Source organism: Thermobia domestica, chromosome 10 (genome assembly GCF_964235325.1).
Source record: "Thermobia domestica chromosome 10, izTheDome1.hap1.1, whole genome shotgun sequence".
NCBI classification, from domain to species: Eukaryota; Metazoa; Arthropoda; class Insecta; order Zygentoma; family Lepismatidae; genus Thermobia; species Thermobia domestica.
In genome coordinates this window covers 149,044,919-149,067,748 of record NC_137463.1, presented here as the reverse complement: position 1 = coordinate 149,067,748, position 22,830 = coordinate 149,044,919, and the positions used below count along the sequence as shown (strand labels likewise).

At 35.5% G+C, this 22,830-nt stretch overlaps 1 protein-coding gene across 3 annotated transcripts in view; it reads left to right on the top strand.

The window, feature by feature from the left end:
- Positions 1-22,830, top strand: part of LOC145662765 (proton-coupled amino acid transporter-like protein pathetic) — a 1,517,009-nt gene that overhangs the window by 671,928 nt on the left and 822,251 nt on the right. For all 3 annotated transcript variants that reach the window (XM_081728636.1, XM_081728638.1, XM_081728637.1), the window contains one exon: positions 5,185-5,335. In XM_081728636.1, the coding sequence (XP_081584762.1) occupies positions 5,185-5,335 (151 nt within the window). The remainder of the gene's footprint in view (positions 1-5,184; positions 5,336-22,830) is intronic.

Here is a 22,830-nt window from a genome sequence, read left to right as displayed (position 1 = left end):
TGCTATTTTATTCTTTTATTATACACAAATCTGCTAACTGGTCGTATGTTACGAGTGAGTTAAAGATTAAATTCAGCTCCATGTGGATATAGCTGAATTTGCTTTGACGGAGTTCGCTTAAGTTTTGGTTAGCCAATAGTAAACGAAACCACGTTTCAAACCCTTTGGACAGTTTAGTTTGTCAAAGTTCTACAGACGGTGCTGAACGGTACAATTCGGTTCGGTTTGAGAACGGTTCGGTTCGGTTTGGGTTCGGTTCGGTTCGGTTTGGAAACGGTTCGGTTCGGTTTCGATTAACCGTTCCAAAACGGTTTAAGTGGCAAACCGAAACCGCGGTTTACGTTTTCAGGAACCGTCCACCCCTACATTGCAGTGCATACTCGTTCCTTTCAAAATGAGTTTGATTCCTTTCAAGGATTCGTTCCATTCGTTCTCAGAAAGGATTCGTTCCAAAGGAACGACTCGTTCGCGAACGACACATCTCTAAAGATAAATTTTTGGGGGCAATCCGCCGTGGTTTGCAGTAGATCCGATTACGTCTTGCACATGGGTAAATACGTGAGGGGATTTCAGTGGCTGCTTATCAGCTAAAGGTGGAGGAGCAGCGGGATTATGGCGGATACCCCGTCGGCGGGACGAAGGCGTAATTAGTGTAATCGAGCAGGTGGCCCGGCGGCGGCGTCCGCCAACGGCCCGCCATTTGCACGTCGATGGGCCTACGGCGGCCCGCTGGCGGAATGCTTATGGTGTAAAACACGTTCAACATAATGTGAAATGCACTTATTGGTATTTCACGCCATTAGAATAGATTGTTACATGGACTTCTGATATTGATATAACAAAACAATTTACAATATAGCAGTAATTATGTCACCATTAGTAGTGTTCAATAAATGCTATTCGATATTGTTTTCGTTTATACATAGCGTTACATAAATAATAATAATAATAATAATAATAATAATAATCAGTGGCGTATTTACGATTTTATTTCGGGAGGGGCTTTGCTAACTTTCGGGGGGGGGGGGCTTTGCCTGAAAATGTGAAAATTCTGCAAGATATTTCATATACTTTACTATAGTAAGTAAGATTTCGGGGGGGGGGGGCTTAAGCCCGGAAGCCCCCCCTAAATACGCCACTGATAATAATAATAATAATAATAATAATAATAATAATAATAATAATAATAATAAACACAACATAATTACAATGTAATTGATACCATATGTATATTTTTAAGTACTAAATATATCTATATCAGCGTTTCCCAACCGGTGTGCCGTGAATGGGCCGTTGGTGTGCCGCGAGGAATCGAAACAAAATTATTAATTTTATAGAAATCAAATTGTAAAACGTAGGGAAAAATATATATTTGTGTTTCACATTACTATGAACCTCTACTATGAATCTACAATTTTAAGTTTCATACCGTGTTACTGTTCTGTACATTTCTAATGTTGAAAAAAGTATTTGTTGTCATTGTTATGACCATTATTGCTTCTTTATTGTTGCAGACTATTTCGTAACTTGAAAATTTAAAACCATTCAATCCTTTCCAAAAATTACCTACATTTGTGTTTTAAAAGTAAATTAGATTTGTTTGTTCGTTCGTATTTAGTGATCTTCCTTCTTAGTAAAAGGTTGGATACAGTTTTTAAAAAGAAAGCGTATTTTTAAAACCTTGAATCCAATATTTCATTGCAATTGTTTTCTATTTTCAAATTAGAGTGAAAAATAAGCATAATGATATACCACGGAGGGAAACCAGTGTTCGAGCTTTCTTCTCTGTGAGAAGGAGATCAATAATCGGAGAAAAAATACCACTGTGTTTTATATTTGCAAATAATATCTATAAGTGTGCCGCGAGAATTCAAGTATAAATAATAACCGTAGTATGCCGCAAGTTGAAAAAGGTTGGGAAACGCTGATCTATATCATATATATTTAAGTATTAATTTTTCTTTTTGAAAATGGATTTTAAATATTAAAATCAGTGTAATAAAATGTAAAATATAGGATAGAACTGGGGGGGGCGCCAAAAAGTCACTTTGCACCGATGAAAATATTGCCTTGGTCCGCCCCTGCTAACCTGTGCTAGCAATATAATACAGTGGCGGATTCAGGTTAGGCGATCAGGGTGATCGACCCCCCCCACACAAGAGGAATCTTTCTTATTTTATATATATATAAATAAAACCCATTCCAGAGCTTGGAGCTCTTATAAGTAGCTCTAAGTAGCAGTATTACAACCCACCGCCCCCCAGAAGTTCGTCCTGGATCCGCCCCTGATCTAATATAAGCTTAAAAGTAAGTAAAATGTCTTCAAAAACTTTTGAATGTGCGGGAAAATTTTCAAACTTCAAAGATTTTAACTAATTTTTTGTTATATAATACAACAATATATTGAGAAAAAATTACAAAATGTAACAATTGCAATTATATAACAATTAGATTTTAATTTCGTGAATAGACACTGATTGTAGGTCTAAATGACTATTATCTACCAAACAAATAAAAGTAAGACCAGGCTGGTTTTTATTTACCTTAAACATATTAAACAAGAAGTACAGGGTGTCCAATATACAATGCAACCCGGAGTTTGGGATAGTAAACAAGAAGTACAGGGTGTCCAATATACAATGCAACCCGGGGTTTGGGATAGTATAACTTTTGAACCTGAAGTGATACACGATTAATGGATATACAAAAATGAAGCCTTGTTCATGCATATATTTTTAAACTAGGAAGCAACGGTTCAAGTACAATTGGAACCACACAGTGTTGCAAGATGTAACCGAAGGTGCATTTTTTCTTTTTTTCCTTTTTTTCCTTTTTTTTTTTTTTTTTTTTTTTTTTTGCAAAACGTGTAAATTGACTCATAAGTCATACGTATAGATGTTCTAACGTTAATTTTCAGTTTGTTTATTTGGAGTAGCTTGGAAACTATGGAGCAGAAAAAAATAATTCTTAATTTCCACCGATAACTAATCGGATGAGGCTTCTGTAAGAGGGATCTAGGGAAATCGTAGTTCTCATAAATTAACACTTTGAATTGGCAACTTTGCTGATGTTTCAGTGCATCAAAAGGTGTGTTAAGAATCTGTCTACATTATGCGATTACTGGAAACAATCAAAAACAAACTTTAAAATTATCATGATATAACATTTACTTACATGCACCCCGCAACACTGCTACTATCAGAAATGAGTTACCAGCTCTACAGCGGATGCTAGGAGTGTCCCCTGTTTTGAATCAAACACTAGTTCACACGTTTCACCAGGTTGGCAGCAATTTTACGAATATTAGAAGTATTAATGTTCTCAATGGCATGGGCGCCGATCCTGGGGGGACGGGCCCCCAAAGCTCATCTGGGCCCCCTTATTGAATTTAAGAATATACAATATTTGTCATAATTTGAATGCAATTTGTCTTAAAATCCTCATATATGCCATCTCCATCTGAATGGGCCCCCCAAATTTGCAGAGAAATGGGCGCCCTTCCTCAATGACACTGCGAATGTTCGTTTCCAGGTCTTGAATAGTTCGAGAATTGTTCTTGTATACCTCTTGCTTTAAATAGCCCCATAGAAATGAATAGCAGTGTTGCCGGGTGCATGTAAGTAAAAATTTTATCATGATAATTTCAAAGTTTGTTTTTCATTGTTTTCAGGAATTGCATAATGTAGACAGATTTTTAACACACCTCTTGATGCACTGAAACATCAGCAAAGTTGCCAATTCAGAGTGTTAATTTATGAAAACTATTATTGCCCTAGTTCCTCCTTACAGAGGCCTCATCCGATTAGTTATCGGTGGAAATGAAAAATTATTTTTTCTGCTCCGTAGTTTCCAAGCTACTCCAATTAAACAAACTGAAAATTAACGACAGAACATCCATACGTATGACTTATGAGTCAACTTACATGTTTTGCAAGAAAAAAAAAAGATTTACACCTTCGGTTACATCTGGCAACACTGTGCACTGTGTGGTTCTTAGTGTACTTGAACCGTTGCTTCCTATATGCATAACCATTATTTGTAGGTTCAAAACTTCTACTATCCCTGTATTTAGGAATACTTATATTTACGTATAAAACACAACAAGATTTCGAAGACGTCTTGCAACAATAAGTGATGTTTCGGAAAACAATAAAACTAGTTCATCAATAGTTATGAAATAATATACACACAATCTGCCTTATGCTGAGTCGTTTTGACGTATGATTAGCGTCATACTAAATGCCTGACTACTCATTAAACATATGTTAGTCGAGCTCTTTACTATGGCACTAATCACGCTTTCAGAGCGGCTTTGCATAAGACCCAATAAGTCTATAAGTAGAAAAGTAATGAATTTACATTGCCTGGAGTGGAACAGATGTGAACATATGATCATGGTATCGAATAGTAATGTACAATGTAAGAACTCGGACACAAACATAAAATTAAAGATGAATTACAATAAAAGAAATACGTCCTCAAAGCCAAAATAATGCTCCTAAACATTCTTACTGGTTGAAATATATTGTCTGTATTGTTTTTAGTGAGAACTGATGTTTTTACTGATCATGCCACCAGAATAACAATACTAGACTGCCCAAATTGTAATAAAAATAAAGATAACAACAAACAATATCCATATATTATAGAATCAGATATCTAAGGAGTCAAAGCGTGGTTTTATAATCAACTATAAAAAACTGGATCGGAAATGGCTAGCGAACGAGAGGAATGAAAAAGGTTTTATACAGAAGTTGTCATACGCATACAATTAATCTTCCAACGTCAAAGTTTAGTAGTAATACTGAAAAACGCTCATAAGAGCACATTACGCACTTTGGTTATTTCAGTTGGACATTAATTTGGATACATTCCCTGTGTATTATCGTATCTTTTTGTTTATTGTAAAATATATGTTACAATTGCATTATGTTTCAAATCTGATTTGATCTGATAGCATTACTTTCGTAATTTTATTTAAATTTGACAATAAAAATAATACTCCTTCTCTGATCTATCTCCTAGTCTCCTCTGATCTACCTCCGTAAAAGTTTATTATTATTATTATTATTATTATTATTATTATTATTATTATTATTATTATTATTATTATTATTATTATTATTATTGTTGTTTCGTTATAATACGCTCCATATTGAGGCCAATATTTTATATTTGTTTCAGTGATTGTGATACTTTAGTCCACCTGCTGAAAGGTAGTTTGGGTACCGGAATACTGGCTATGCCCCTCGCCTTCAAGAATGCAGGGCTTACATTTGGAGTATTTGCAACATTCTTCGTCGGCCTTGTATGCACTCATTGCATGTACATATTGGTAAGAAACCTACTATTCAGAAGTTATAATACGGAGATAATACCTCCTATACTAATACAAGATCTTTGTTTTGTAGTGAATAATCTTCAATAACATTAATAGGTTGTTAGGAACAGATTAACTATTTGTTAACTATTGTCGTCGTGTGTAGTGTTCGTTTTTGTTTGAAACTTTCAACTTTTAACGTAATTCTCTAACGTTTGGGTGAGGATTGGTAGCTTTTCCTTTCAATTTAAATAAGGTGATAAGGAAAGAACATATAACAACAAATACAATGTATTTATGTGGAAAAATTAATAGTGGTAAGTTCTGGTAATATGTTTTTATTAATATTTACTAGAAAGAAAATCTAGTGGCAAAATAGTACAATCACTTCACACATGTTACATCGCAAATGTTAGTCAAAGGGAACGTTCATTTGTCTTTAAAAAAAAAAAAAAAATGATGTCTTTAACATTAGGAAAGCCGTTTCTCGTCACTTGATCAATCTGCTTAAAGTCAAGGAATTTAAACAAGATTAAAGTGTCGTTTAACTTTTGCAGTTCAGGAGCATAGATTGTTTTTGTGATGAGGAAACATAAGATATCAAGAAAACTTAAAAGAAAAGAAAAAGAGGCGTAAAAATGAAATGAAATCTGTAAGTTTTACGTCCCACGGTTATGCCGGTTAGGCTAAAGGAGACGGTGATAATGAGTGAAATGGTGGAATGAAGAAAGTGGGAGGAAACGGGAGTACCCCGAGAAAACCCACGAGCACGGTGTTTGTCCACCACAAAGTTCACTTGGCGGGGGCTGGGATCGAACCCGGGACCCCAAGCACCAGAGGTGAACGCTCTACCACTGAGCCACCGCGCCCCCCTAAAAAGAGGCGTAGTGAGCAATGATCCTAACGTATATAGCTTTAGAAGAATAAGTCAGAAATCATGTCCGGACACAATTATCGAACTACCATAGCTTAAAAAAGAAACCGAGGAATTGGAAGAGTAGTTCCTAAAACTATAGATGTCTTTATAGACTTCTGTGAGAATTGAATCACTGATTGGAAAAAGGGAATAAGTGCATCAGACCTAAGTTTTCAATAACGCTAAAAAACCTTCTAGAGGCGTTGTTTGTATTTGTTGCAAAAAGTGTATAATTGATTACTTGTAGCAAAACAACTAACAAACACTAAGACAACAAGAAGAATCTTGTATTGCAGTCCTGGAATTGGTTGGAAAAACTTAAAAATGGAAAAAATATTCCCTTTTTCCAATCAAAGTTGGGTGCAATTGTAATTGTGTGTAGGGTATGTAATGTGCAGTTTGATAGAAAGCTATGAAAATGTACATGTTGAATGCAATGTTGTACGTTAATCTTGGATATATGTATTCGAACTATCACGCATATTACGCTTCTAACACTTTTATTGTCACCGTTCGTTTTTCTGTACAGCACATGTTATTCGTACAGCAAGAAAAGTAATACAATAGACAACTGAACAAAATACGTAGCAAAATACGTTGTCACAGTAGAATGGGTTTACATAGGGTCCTATCCGTCTGCATCTTCTTCTTCTACAGTTTCTTGATCAGTGGTTTTCCATGAACAAATCATCGTATAAAACTGTTTGTATTGGTCAGGTATGTATTTGATGATTTGTGAAGAATCGTTGATCTTTTTCTGATTGATCGAGACTTGCCAATCGTATGCCTTTGACGTTGGCAGTGCAACGTTTGTGACATTACTTTTGAGTAATCGAAAAATATCAGTTCTTAGTCCATTGATAAACTTATGAGCTTGGACATAACCTGGAGATTCTGCTTTGTAAACAGTGTCTCTATTTACTTACTTGGAATTTCACTGTTTTGTCCACAATGCTACCTGAAGATTTCTAAAGCGGTTACCACCAATGTTTAAAATCTAAGATTTCTTCATTGACAACTTCGTAAACCTGAAATGGAGGATCAGTATTTGTTGCATTCGTAATCATGTGGTTATACTGTGCTGGTAAATAAATGCGATTGTGTCGTTTGAGTTCTGGTTTGATTACAGCAAAATTTCGGTCACATGGTAACAACTGTGACCTCTGACAGGCAAATATTGGTGTATAGTGGGAACCGTTATGATACGGTCAGGCTGAAAAGCATTCATGTCATTGAATGATTGCAGTTTTGACCACCACTTGTATCACTGAAAACATGTAAATCTGTAACTGATTGGAGCAAAAAGTTCTACATAGATTGTGCAATGCAAAAAGAATGCGAAGTATCGTAACGAAAGCAGAGGGCTCTGGTGGTTGTCTACTTACACACAGTCTCACAGTTGTGGTCGTGTCCTGTAGTGACTGTAAGAAGGAAATAAGAAACGTAGTTATTCCCTTTTTCTAATCAGCGAGAGATTTTGTCTTCTACATTGGTCATATAGAGTTGCCCAAACATTCCAATTTTCTACTCAACGATGCAACTATCTTAAAGGAACACATCTGCTATCTCAGGTTAAAATCGCAAAAAATTGTACTTATTCCCTTTTTCCAAACAGTGGTTCAATTGTACATTAACAATGCCAAAACTGATTTGACCAGTACCACTCTATATCGAATAGCAAGGAATTAAACTGAAAATGAGGCTCAATAGAATTTTTCTTTTGCAGATAATGCTTAAAGGAATGCATTTTCTCACATTCCTGTTTGATTTTCAGGTTTTATTATTATTATTATTATTATTATTATTATTATTATTACGTAAGAGAAGTTTCTTTCCGTTTATCAACTAATCTAGCACTACAACTGGTTTGATGTTTTTTTCGTGTTCTCATTAAAAAATTACGTATACTACAATTTGAAAGCCTGCTTTTATTGCGTTGCAATAGTCGTGCCATCCATTGGTGCTCTTCTAATTTTTAACAGCGTGGTTTCTCTCTCACTCTCTCTCTCTCTCTTTATTGCAAATTTTTGCATAAAAACTCAGATTATTAATTCTGTGCAAATTCTCATTGCTTATCATTAATTAATCTAAGACACACCTGTTGCAGTAATTTTGTGACAATAGTGTTGGCAGGGGCCGTGTTCCTATCAAAAAAACACCCACTTTACGGACTTGCATTAAAGAACCTTATTACATGGCAATACTGCATTACATTTGTCACATTTTCGCAACAATGGATCAATGTTGATGCACACTGCACATATACACAGGGATTCACCCGCAGGAAAAAAACAGTTACGAATTCCAACATTGGTCATGATATCGAAAATATCTACATAGAACACGCTTATATTTGTTTCAAGTCTCAGGTCTTTATCGTTCTTGGTTCAAGAGATATATGGAATCAAACTTTGGATTGCGCAACTTTACACACACAGACTATATATATATATCAGCGGCGTAGCGTAAGAGAACGCCGGTATGCCTGGCGTCCCCTGTTAATAAGAAAAAGTACGTATTTCATTATATATAAATAGTTTGCTTGTAATTATCACAATTATTTCCACTGCAATTTTCTGGCGCGCTCTCTCGACTTACTTTGACAAGAGGAACCTACGCATGCGCGTCGCTCAGATGCACATTTTCTGTTTTTCCTCCTGTCGTATGCTATTTTCCTCGGGCTTCCAGGCCTACTGAAAGCATCGGGGTTTTCGTCTGCTTTCTGTTGAATGCGCATGCGCAATACTTCCCTTCTCACTCCTGCTCATCCCTTGTAACCCTACATTTGTTTTAGATATACGCTGGCATATTCAAGTATTTCCAACTGTATATATTTTGAACTAAACTATAGTTTCTAAACAGAACGTACGAGCCCTAATATAAAGGAAATAGAACAAAACGGAAATGGTTAGTTCAACGCATTTTTGAAGCATGCCGGTTATGTAAATAATAGTATTAAAATAGTTATGCCTTAATCACAACTAAATGCATCGTAATTGTAATCTTCATCGTAAAGGAGCTCAAAGACACAGCCATAAATATAGCATTCTGTAGAATTACGATCACCGATCTGGTAGGAAAAGAGAGCCACCACTCCCCGTCACTCGCAAAGATTGTGCCAGGGCCCTTCAGTCACTGGCACAAATCTCGGGGACATAAGGGGAACATGTTCCCTACAATCTTGTCCACCCCCCCAATAATCCGATTTGAGATTGTGATGATGATTTCTATCCGACTGCCACAAACGAAACTGATGTCCTTTGACTTGTTTCATTTTTAAAAAAGAATCGTATTCTTTAATATTTCATTGTCATTAATTATTAGTAGTCTATTTTCAACTATTTGTTTAATTCCTGTAACAATTCCTATAATGCTATTGTGGTAATCATAATTTTGCTCAGATAAGAGTATTGTTGCACCAAATATAGGCCTGATTGATTTTCTTTCATAGTTTTGGGGAAGTCATTATTTGTATTGCTATAAAACAAATGTTCTAAAATTTTAATGTGGATCATTGTGGATGCGTAAGTAGAAACATGTAAATTATTATTATGCATATATTCAAATTTCAGAATGTGCTCATGGCACTGAGTTGTAATAATGATATATACCACTATTTCATCTACATCATTTGGTATATAATATACGAGTACAACAGGTGTACCTCAGAAATCTGATTCATCTACTGTAATATGAGTCTTTACTCTCCTCCCCCCACAATAAGCCTTAAAATGTACCCTCCTGCCGATGTTATAGACAACTCTGCTTCCCTAATCCTCCACAGCATTTTTTTCAACTTCATAAATATTTTGAATATCGTTAAAAAAGGAAAGGATTATGGGAATAGTCTTACCCATCCCACAAAGGTTGAAGACAGATTTGCGCTCTTGACTTCAGTATCTGGATACAGAAACAGGCCCCCAGAGTTGGTTTAAGTGCTTTGTATTTACATCTTCAAATGATATATACAATCAGGCCCATATTCACGAACGGGCGTCTGAGTTCCGGACCCAAGATGACAAATTTCTAGGGGCGATATATATATATATATATATATATATATATATATATATATATATATATATATATATATATATATATATATATATATATATATATATATATATATATATATATTGAAAGAACGAGATTGACGTGTGGTATGTGGAGAAAAAACCGCCCACGAGAAAGAAATGAAGGGAACGATACTTGAAACAATGTTCATACAAAAGTGGGGCCTAGTTTTCTCGTCACAACGGTAGTAGCAAGAAGGAGCTGAAACAATTGGTTTTTAAATTCTAACGTAATCCACGCATTCGCTTCTCTATGGCCCACTAGACCTCCAATTAGGGGGGCTTCCTCCTAAGTTTTATATAACCCTATATTTCTATTCGGAATAGCTATGTATTGCTGCTTGCAGTAGTACTATATCGCACAAATGACTAACTTTGGCATCCCCCTTTCGGAATATCACGCTACGCTACTGATATATATATATATATATATATATATATATATATATATATATATATATATATATATATACAGTGGCGTATTTACGATTTTGTTTCGGGGAGGACTTTGTTAACTTTTGGAAGGGGCTTTGTCTGAAAATGTGAAAATTCTGTAAGATATTTCATATACTTTACTATAGTAAGTAAGATTTCGGGGGGAAAGGGGGCTTAAGCCCGGAAGCCCCCATAAATACGCCACTGTATATATATATGTGTGTGTGTGTGTGTGTATACAGAGAGAGAGAGAGAGAGAGAGGAAGAGAGAAAACTAGTAGATGGGTAGGTAGATAGATGTATATAAATAATTGTCTTAGTGAACAAACCATACAAGGTAAGACAAAATTTTTTTTTACTCGATACCACAAGTAACTAGCAGCAAATTATACAGTATCCTGGTACAGCGGGGGACACTTCTAAATGGTACACCTTAGCCGTAAATCTCCATATGGCTGTACCATTTAGAAGTGTCCCCCGCTGTACAAGATGGTATGGCGAAATTATGTATCATTGCGAGTATCTTAGAAACGAGTTGTCCTAGAAATAATTTGTCAAAAAGTATTGGAAAGACCTTAACAAAAAACAATGGGTCGACAATAATGGTATTTCAAACATAAATAATGGTGTTTCAAATATAAATAATCTTCAATACCTCATTCATATGATACCAATTCTCATTCTTGATATAAGAGCATCATTCTTGATATCTCGTGCGTGTTGTGTTTTTATGTCTGAATATAACAAATGATTCTGCGAACTCGAAATATTTTAACAACCGGTTCTAGCGAACCAGCTGAATAGTACCACTAGTGCCATATATAGTACACGACACCGGAACTCGCGTATGACCTTCAGCGCTGCTCTGTGCTCTCACGTCGACCAACCCAATTGCAGTGACGTTACCTGCGCAATAAAGTGGAATACTGCTTCGATCGGAACTAAGATAAACATTTGATGTTTCTAATATAAAACAGTAACAAAGAGTTTTAGAATATATTTTTTCTGAGAATATTGGTCAAACAAAGGGATGTGAAGTGGAAAATTTTCCGCTACATTTTCCCGGAAAAATTTCCTTTCTAAAAAAATATCAGTAATCAAGTAACAATTCCTGAGTAATCATAAAATTGATTGAATTCATGTATAGAAATGTTAAAAACTGAAAGATCGTTTAAAGAACCTGAAATTATTCATGGCTCAGACAATTTTCAGTACTGTGTAGGAACAACCGAAACAATTTTTCATGAATCGAAATATTTTCTGTCTACTATGGAAAAATTGAAGAGCTATTTATGAGTCGGAAAATTTTCATCATTTTGAAGCAAAAAGTAAAACAACTTTTTGTAAATCGGAAAGTTTTATTGCTCTGTAGAAACAAGTGAAAGGAGTATTCATAGATCGGAAAGTTTTCATTACGATGTAGAAACAAGTGCATAAAACTTCATAAGCCGGACAATTTTGGATATTATATATAGTGATGTTAGGTGAAAAATTTTCCAATATATTTAAGTGCACATTGATCTACAAAATTGAATTTCTGTAGAGGAAAGTTAGTCAGCATCAAATTATAATTTTCCAATTAGCTTTCAGGAACCGGAAAATTTTCTAATATTTCAAGTTGGGAAGTAAACATTTGCATAGTGTTTCTCTCTCTCATTCTCTCTCTGCGAGCTCCTTCTTTGCTAATCGATTAGCATATGCGCCTTTTCATCGGAGACCTGCTTCGATTCCCGGCCAGAGCTCATGTAGTTCGGATTCCATGTTAATCAGTTGGTCCCATCACATATAGCATCGCTGCTGAAAGGAACGTTAAACTTAAAATCAACTCAACTCAACTCTCTCTCTCTCTGTATATATATATATATATATATATATATATGTCTAAACTAACTAACTAACTCTATGGCCTATGTACCCGGAGGTTCAATGCCGCGTTCACAAAAGCTCTCCACTGACTTCTATCCTTAGCTAACTGCATCCAGTTTCTACTTTGTATTCCAATCTCTGCGAGATCCATCTTAATATTGTCCTCCCATCTGCGCCTAGGTCTTCCTAATGGTCGTTTTCCGATTGGTCTTCCAGTCAAGACTTTGAAAGCGTTTCTACTTTCTTCCATTCTAGCTACATGACCCGCCCACCTAAGCCTCCTAGACTTTACGACCCTAACAATGTTGGGTAAACCATATAAATTATCTACTTCCTCGTTATGAAGTTTCCGCCATTCCCCATTTCCGTTCTTCTTGGGTCCGAATATTCGTGTCAGGATCTTGTTCTCAAATACTCTCTCTCTATATATATATGTATACAGAGAGAGAGAGAGAGAGAGAGAGAGAGGAAGAGAGAAAACTAGTAGATGGGTAGGTAGATAGATGTATATAAATAATTGTCTTAGTGAACAAACCATACAAGGTAAGACAAAAATTTTTTTTACTCGATACCACAAGTAACTAGCAGCAAATTATACAGTATCCTGGTACAAGATGGTATGGCGAAATTATGTATCATTGCGAGTATCTTAGAAACGAGTTGTCCTAGAAATAATTTGTCAAAAAGTATTGGAAAGACCTTAACAAAAAACAATGGGTCGACAATAATGGTATTTCAAACATAAATAATGGTGTTTCAAATATAAATAATCTTCAATACCTCATTCATATGATACCAATTCTCATTCTTGATATAAGAGCATCATTCTTGATATCTCGTGCGTGTTGTGTTTTTATGTCTGAATATAACAAATGATTCTGCGAACTCGAAATATTTTAACAACCGGTTCTAGCGAACCAGCTGAATAGCACCACTGGTGCTATATATAGTACACGACACCCGAACTCGCGTATGACCTTCAGCGCTACTCTGTGCTCTCGACCAACCCAATTGCAGTGACGTTACCAGCGCAATAAAGTGGAATACTGCTTCGATCGGAACTAAGATAAACATTTGATGTTTCTAATATAAAACAGTAACAAAGAGTTTTAGAATATATTTTTCTGAGAATATTGGTCAAACAAAGTGATGTGAACTGGAAAATTTTCCGCTACATTTTCCCGGAAAAATTTCCTTTCTAAAAAAATATCAGTAATCAAGTAACAATTCCTGCGTAATCATAAAATTGATTGAATTAATGTATAGAAATGTTAAAAACCGAAAGATCGTTTAAAGAACCTGAAGTTATTCATGGCTCAGACAATTTTCAGTACTATATAGGAACAACCGAAACAATTTTTCATGAATCGAAATATTTTCTGTCTACTATGGAAAAATTGAAGAACTATTTATGAGTCGGAAAATTTTCATCATTTTGAAGCAAAAAGTAAAACAACTTTTTGTAAATCGGAAAGTTTTATTGCTCTGTAGAAACAAGTGAAAGGAATATTCATAGATCGGAAAATTTTCATTACGATGTAGAAACAAGTGCAAAAAACCAGGGGTGGATAACTTAACGTAACTGTAACGTAACGAAAATAGCACTCTGTAACAAAATTATTGGTTATTTAATTTCGGTGGGTACAAGACATAACACACATCTTCGTTATGAGGCAGTAACGTTATTCAAGCATGTAACGTTTTTGTACCGTAACTAATTGAAGGAACAAATCTGTTTCTGGTATGCTTTATCACTCTTCTGGGCAAAAAATCGAGCTTTTGTACCACCAGAATGAGATTCTTTCCTATGCGGGTATCTAATGGAACGAAAATGTGCGAAACAGAAGCTATTTCGTTACAAAGACTATTTGCCACATGAGTAACACAGTTGATCAGACAGGTTTGGTAAAGGTATTGTGTTCATCAGTTACAGATCTTATCAGATCTTTGGAGAGTTCCTCGGGCATGGTATCAATTGTATTGTTCTTCAGAGGGTCACATTAAACTTCGTTCTTCAGGTGGTGAAACAGAAAGAAATTTCACTTTCATATGTTGTTATTGCAAATCTAAAGCAGTAGGGAGAAAAAAGAACTTGATCGATTTCTGTGAATATCACAGGAGAAAGTCAGTCACAACGCAGGTGGAACCGTGGAAGGGGCAGCAGGGTCAGGGGAAGCATAGAGTGAGCCAAAAGTAGCAAAGGGGAGGGAAAAATAGACAATGTCTTTCATTCTTCATCTTGCTTTGTTTTCATAGCGCTCTTTGCTGTCCACAACAAGAGTAGGATTATTTGATGTGAGACCTGTTCCATGAATGGGGGCGCAAGCCTGTGAAAATCATATTATTATTATTATTATTACTAAAACAAAACTTTACAGTTCTATACAGCCCACAAAATAGCTAGAAAATTGCGTGATGCATGGCCACGGGGTAGCGGAGTTTGCTGATTCTTAATCCAGGCAGATCCCCAATTGGTTCACTATATTGAGTAAAGATATATTATTATTATTATTATTGTTATTGTTATTATTATTTCTAACGAGCATAGGCTAGTGGTTAGCGTTCTTCCTTCGCAAAAGGGAGATCCTAGGTGCAAAGCTTGTGGCTTGCTACCCTGACTAGTTACACCAGCTTTTGGCGGTTCCACAAGGTGAATGTCGGGATGTTACCTTTAAACATAAATCCTGCTTGATTTTCTTCTTTCCTTTTTCCACTATTGATGTTAAAATATTCTGTTGTAAATTGGCATTAGAGGCTGTATTTGAAATATTGTTACATAAATAAATGAATGTGTAGAGCACACCAGGCACGCGTCCATTTTTTTTATGGATCCAAAGATTTTTGGGGGGTCTTATACGTATATTGTAGTATTTAACCTGTGTTATTCAACATCTGAAAAGCCTAAGTAATTGTCAATTAGTGCCTCCTATTTCTCAGAAAAAATGATAGTGCTAGAGATATAAAATACAATTTTTAGGCCATATCATTCATTTCGATATGAAACAAATATATTTGTGTTAAGAAAGTTCACAAACATTCGTCGACCTACGAAGTTTAGTGAGGGCGGGGAATCTGAATTCAGTAGACCTCACGTAGATCCTGGTTTCAATTCTCAGTAGGAGCTAAAGTGTTACCCAGCATCTTGAGACAATGGGAAAACTTCCTAAGTTAAGACTACGGTAGACTAGCGGAATCTGGTTACGTGCTATGTGTCTTCCTTTCACTTGCAGCAATAATGCTATTGTTTAGGGTTAAAATTCATAAAGTATACTGTGGGGGGAAGGGGGAGTAAATTCAATCCCATGTTGCAAGTTTACACATGTACATGGAAAACAATATTTCAATTTAAACTATGTAAAATATTTTTATGACAAAAGTTGGTGTATACTATATTTTCTTTATGACATCTTGCATATCCCTCAATTTTAGGTTAAAATCTGCCAAGAATAAGTATAAGTTCACCTTTCTCCATAATTTTTTTTTAAAAAATATATGTATGGTTAACGATAATTTTCGTTAGAAAGTATTCGATTTTGGGGTAATTTGGCGTACTTTTATTTGAGGCTTCCCGATTTTTATTCCCTCTGCTCTGAGTTAAAAGCAATAAGAAATAAGTTACTGGGTTTACCCTCCTAGCCCCCGTGCATTTCTTTTATAGTTCAATGGTAAATTTTTTATAATTCATTCGGTTTTGATACAATATAATGTTTTTTTTCGCTCTTTCCATAATCCCCAGTGCTTGGAATTAAAATCACTCAAGAATAAGCGGTGAATTCAACCCTCTTCTCCCTGAACTTAAAAAATATTTTTCTCGATAATTTCCATTACAACTACAGCGAGAAAAAATGAGTGATACGTAAAATTGTATGTTACATTTGTATTATCCTGTAGTTTTTGGACTTAACGTACAGCAAACGTATAACTGAAAACGCATGTTTTGTAATACTTTCTGCATAAGTATTCCAATTCCATCTGTACCTACTTTCCGTATGAAACAATATGGGCTATCAGGATCTCACATGCAAATGGACGTATATAACATATAGCTGACGAAGGTAACATACATATATGTATATTATAAGGAAGACTATTAGATATCCCACATCGTGCAACGGCATGATGTAACATCTAAGGGCAGGGCCTATGTAGCATACGGATAACGTTTGTTCCCTACTGATTTCTGTAGTAAGCAAGTGGAACCCGTATATTTGTACAATATACTGCTGTCCGGAGAACGAATTTTTCTCAGTGTATGGGTAGTGGATCTGAAAAGGAAGGGGGCCGCAGTGGCTCAGTGGTAGAGCGTTCACCTCTGGTGCTTGGGGTCCCGGGTTCGATCCCAGCCCCCGCCAAGTGAACTTTGTGGTGGACAAACACCGCGTGCGTGGGTTTTCTCGGGAATCTCCCGTTTTCTCCCACTTTCTTCATTCCACCATTTCATTCATTACTCATCATCACAGTCTCCTTTAGCCTAACCGGCATAACCGTGGGACGTAAACCCCAAAGATTTCGGGGGTTGCATGACGTCATGCCGTCCCCCGAGCCTATCTTTGCCCATTGTATTTTTTTAGGAAGTGGGGAATGCCATAGATATTTTTTGTGTGGGGTAAGACGTTTAGTCGCCTTCCCCGGTTACAACTGTTCGATTTTAGTGTAATATGCCGTATATTTTCCTAATCATTCACTCTACATGGAGACGAAATCAGTAAAAAAAATAGCTTAGTGGTTTTACCCTCTTCCCGATTATTTATAGTTTCACAATAACTTATATAAATCTCATTCGGTTTGATGCAGTATTATATATATTTTCTTTGACTTTTTCCGTAATCTCCTGTTCTTGTAATTAAAATCGGTCATAAATGAGTGATGAATCACTCCCTCGCCCCTTTCTTTATATTAAGAAATATGTCCATGATATCTTTCGTAAAAATATTAGATTTTCATGGAATATACTTTTTGAAGCTTTAAATTCATTTCCACTACTTCGATTTAAACTAGGTAGTGAACTTATCTTTTAATTTATAAATAATATAGAAAACCATATCCAATTTACTTGAAACTTAGTGCAAACATAACAACAATAAATAAGGGATAATGTTTATTTTCCTGTTCTGTGAAAACTAGTATAAAGAGTTAATGGCCCCTCTCGAAATATTTCAGCTTAGACAGTACTGAATGAGCAGAGTGTGTGCTCTACTGGTAAATCATTTGTAAAACTATTTTACGTATGACCTCGAGTTTGACTTATTTCATTTTTTAAAAGAAAATACACGTTAGGGCTACTCAACAAAGTAAAAAAAAGTTCATAAAACAAAGTAGGTTTCTGTAGTGCAATATTTTTATTTTCACAATTAATATTGAAACCCCAAAAGGTAGTAGATTTCTACCACTTCCGATTTTAGTAGAGAGATTAGAATACAGACGAAATGTCGGGACGCTTAACTGATTGCAGAAAACAGCTTCTTGTCATCCATTATAGATTTATTCTATAACTCTCAATCTTAAAACAGGAAGTTTCTGATTTTCGACCACTTCCGGTTTGAATAGAGGCCTACGACAGAAGATGGCAGCTATTTTTAGAACGCTGAATAGAATGCAGAGAACTGCTTCTCACTGTTACAATTCCTGTTCTATGGATATGACTATTGAAACCGGAAGTGGTTCATTCCTACGACTTCCGGTTTCAATTGAAGATTAATAGAGGACATGAAAGGTATTCTTGCAGTTGCGTAGCGAGAAACTCATCAAGGGGGCGCTCACACACAAGCATTTCATATATATGTATACAGGCATGAGCGCCGATCCTGGGGGACCAAGGTGACCCGGGACCCCCCCAAAGCACATGTGAGCCCGCCTTATTGTATTTAAGAAGATATAATATTTGAAATAATTTGAATGCAATTTGTTTTAAAATCCTCACATATGCCTTCTCCATCTAAATGAGGCCCCCCATTTTACAGAGAAATCGGTGCCCTTGTATACAGGCGCGGATCCGAGGGAAGGCTATAGAAGCTATAGTCCCCCCTTGGCGATCAGGTATACACTGGTTAAAATGGGCTTCAATTCTGCTTTACACTGGATAAAGCTGCAAGCTATGGTTTAGCCCCTCCCTTGTTCATATCCTGGAAACGCCACTGTCTCTCTCTCTCTCTCTCTCTCTCTCTCTCTCTATATATATATATATATATATATATATATATATATATATATATATATATATATATATATATATATATACAGGGCCCCCCTTCGTTGTAAATATACACTATCTAAAATGAGAAGCGAGCAGTGAAAATAGCAACACATTCCGAAACTTTTTGCCATCATGTTTCTGTTTGGGGATTAAAAGAAAGCAGAGCTTTGCAAAAGCATGATTTTCTGAAGGTTGAAGGAAAAGAATTCACCAAGCAAAATAATATAACTTTTGTCAAGTAAGTAAGAAAACATAAGGCAAGGGGAGGGAAGGACATTTTTGTCCTGCATTCCACTTGCGTCCCTGTTTAAAATATTTCGGTCAGTAGTTACTGAAAAAGAAGATACAACGTACAAGGCAAGTCGAGCCGACACTGTCGGCGACCGAGCCCAGAGATAATGTATAATGATCTTTATTCCTTAAGCGATACTTGGAAACCAAATTTGATTTAAATCTGACCAATAGTTACCGAGAAATAAAGTACCACATACAAACAGAGCCGAAGCGAGCCTATCCTTTACCGAGTCGGCCACCAAGTATATAGATGTTTATTCTTTGGACAATGGGCTATCTGCGCACCAAATTTCGATGATATTTGGCCAGTAGTTACGGAGAAATAAAATAGAACATACAAGCAAAGCCGAGCCGAGCCTGTCGCCGACCAAGCTCGGCCATCACATGTAGTGATCTTTATTCCTTAGATGATTGGGTACTTGTACATCTAATTTGGTTTAAATTTAGCTGGTAGGTACTGAGGAATAAAGTACTACATACACATATACTTAATTACATCTGCAGTAAAACTACAAGCCCCCTTATGCTTACTAAGGAAACTAAAAAGAAAAGTTCTAACATTACAAATGGAATATACTTCATGTAAGCAGAATCCACTTTCAACATTACAACACTAATGGGGAGAGCTTGAGCCCCTCTGACTACGCCACTGCACTTTTGAGACACTTGAGAGCTATTCGATTGGAGCAAACTGCTTTCATTTATCTTTTACCGCTCTTGCTCTATGTAGACCAATATTTATTGAAACGAAAAATTATAGTTGAATGAACCACTTCCGGTTTTAGTAGAGAGTTAATAATATAGATTAAATATGTTCTTACGAAACAGAAACCCGAATCTTAATACGTATACTATTACGTTTTTCGATCTATGATGATCAATGATCAAACCGGAAATGGTTTATTTAAACCACTTTCGGTTTGAGAAAACTATTTTAATAACAAACTCACTTCCTAATTCTTGACTCTTTGTATTTTTAAAAAAATTGGTGATGATCCATGAAATACTTTATTTATTTATTTATTTTTTGTCACACACGGACACACGCGAAATATATAATGGAGTTTTGATAAACCAAACTCTAGTTATTCAAAAAAAAAAAAAAAAAAAAACTTACAACGAAAACTTGATTTTTCCCATCCCTGCACACAATTAATCCGTTCTAAACACAGAAACCTCATACTATGTGTGTTTTTGTGATAAATATTATAAAATGAAAAGAAATCTATCCTTCCAGAAAACAAAAGAAATAGGCAAATATATAAGAAACATTTAGACTTTTTTTGGTTGTACATTTGTGAGTGGAAGAGATTAAAGCTACTGCTTCGAAGGAGAATCCATCCGTTTCAAGCAACAAAAAATGTAGAAAAGCAATTGGAAAGACATTCCATACTGAGGTTTTGAAAGATCATTATCTTTGTTCTACGAAGTATTTTGTTGACACGTGAATCATACCAACTTACGCCGAAAAAGCACATTCAGATAGTTGCGTCGTAAAGTTGTGGGAAATCAGTAGGAAGTGGGGGGTGGGAGTGGGAAGGGAGACTGCTCAAGGCATAAATGATTATGAAACTGGAGGGGTAGACACGGGTTTCACGTTTCAAATTGTCATAATACATCCCTCCTCAGCATTTGTTCTTCAAAGAATGTCCTCCATAGTAATTCATGAGGTTTGCAAGTGGTCTTTTGACTCTTTACCTGCAGTAACTCAATACGGAAGAATGCATTACAATTAATCCAAGTAATTAGGTGCAAAATTGTGACAGTCATCTGAATTGTATTACTCTTTGGCAACAAAATTACCATCTTTGTACAAAATTACAAGTTCCTAAATGCAGTATTTTCTAAGATATTTATGAATTACATTTTACATGTTATGAAGATTCTGAACCTCTGATGATAAAAAGACATCCCCTTAACGGGATGATCCACCTTTTCTCGGCACAAAAATTTTTATATTGGACCTTATGGGGAGAACATGGCTACCGAATTTCCTCAGTTTCTAAGGAACTAGGTATCTCTAATGGGAAAGAAAAAATTTGCAGCATTCTACTGAAGTTTATTAACGGGTTGAAATACTTAAATTGTATATTTGTCTGCTAGTTTAGCAGAAATAAATTATTAAAAAATAAATAAATTAGTTTCTTTTATACAAGTTATAATGTCTAACTTTGGAACCAATTATGGTAGAAAGATTAACTTTTTTTGTTTTATTCCTTGAGAAGAAACGACTCTAATAGTTTTAATCACAACCATATCTGATACGCCAATTAAAAATAGTATTTTAATATAAGTATTAAAGTCCACCTGTCAAGAAATTTGACGAGGGTAAGGCATCCGCGCCCACCCTTTTCTTCTGTTTTCGTCCGGAGAGATATGAAGGGACCGTTTTCACAGCAGGTGTCAATGCGAATGTAAACATCCTGTCCTCACGTTCAATAGCCCAAGTTCGGCCACTTTCTCTCTCTTTTTTTCTCTCTCTCTCTCTTCCGAGGAGGTGTTTCTACCCTGTAAGAAAATTATAGATATGTAGAGAAAATGGTGATCAATTATTTCTGATAACCAGATGATAGACAAGCATTCTAAAATGCCTTCGAATTCCGAAATTGTATCGACCATAACTACCATCTGGTTATTTTCAGGAGGCAAAAGTTATATTATTATTATTATTATTATTATTATTATTATTATTATTATTATTATTATTATTATTATTATTATTATTATTATTATTATTATTATTATTATCTCAAGAACAGCAACAGGATAATATTCCAAAAAGATGTCTCGAAAGTATCAAAGTTCTGAACAATTTTTACAGCTGTAGTGGAGAAATGAAGTTATTTAGCACATTATTATTTTGTTTATTTCTAACGACAACTAGAAAGTTTATGTACATTGTGCAAAATTATTTTGACTTGCAAAAGAATCTTTTGTAATGAAATTTAACGAGTTAGTTCTTGTGTGATCTGATGAGACTTCAATTGAGACTCCCCCACCTCGCTCCCCTGTATCACTTCGTTTGACATTTCAAAGAAAATATTTTTCATTACTGTTTGTTTTTATGTCATCTCAGGAAATATTTCTAGTTCTGCTTCAGAAAATATGTTGTATGTAAAGAAAGGATGAATATTTTCGAGAGTACATTAGTAAATCAAAGAGTTTTTAAGAAAAAACTTTTGGCACAGGGCAACAAGAGACAGCTTTCCTTGAAAAATTGAAACTGCTGTCGTTTGTACTTTTTTCTGGATCATGCTGGCGTTCACATTGAAGCAAGGCAATTTTGAACCAAATTTGGTTTCATTTGTGACTTTTTTTGGTGTGTGTGTGTGTCATACGTATTGGGACAGTTTTGAATGAAGAGTGCGGGACACATTTTAAGCAAGGTTTAAATTGGTTAAATCGGTGTCTATAAGATGAACTGAATCAAAATTAGCGAACGGAATGCTATTTGGTCTATTTATTGAGATTTGAGGGTTCTTCAGACCGAGTCCAGAACATTAACTTCAGGCAGTTTCCGGGCAAACCAAACTAAAAATCGAATTCTAATAATTCAGACTTGATAGCATATTGTTTTCAACCACGTTGAGTGATATATATATTAGCAATTAGTTTTCTACCGTAAAAAGTAGCCCTCTGAAGCGAACCACCATAATTATCCTTTGGCTCATATTATTGTTTATTCAAACCTTCCCTACCCTTGTTTAAATCTACCTCCCAAGGGAGTATATTT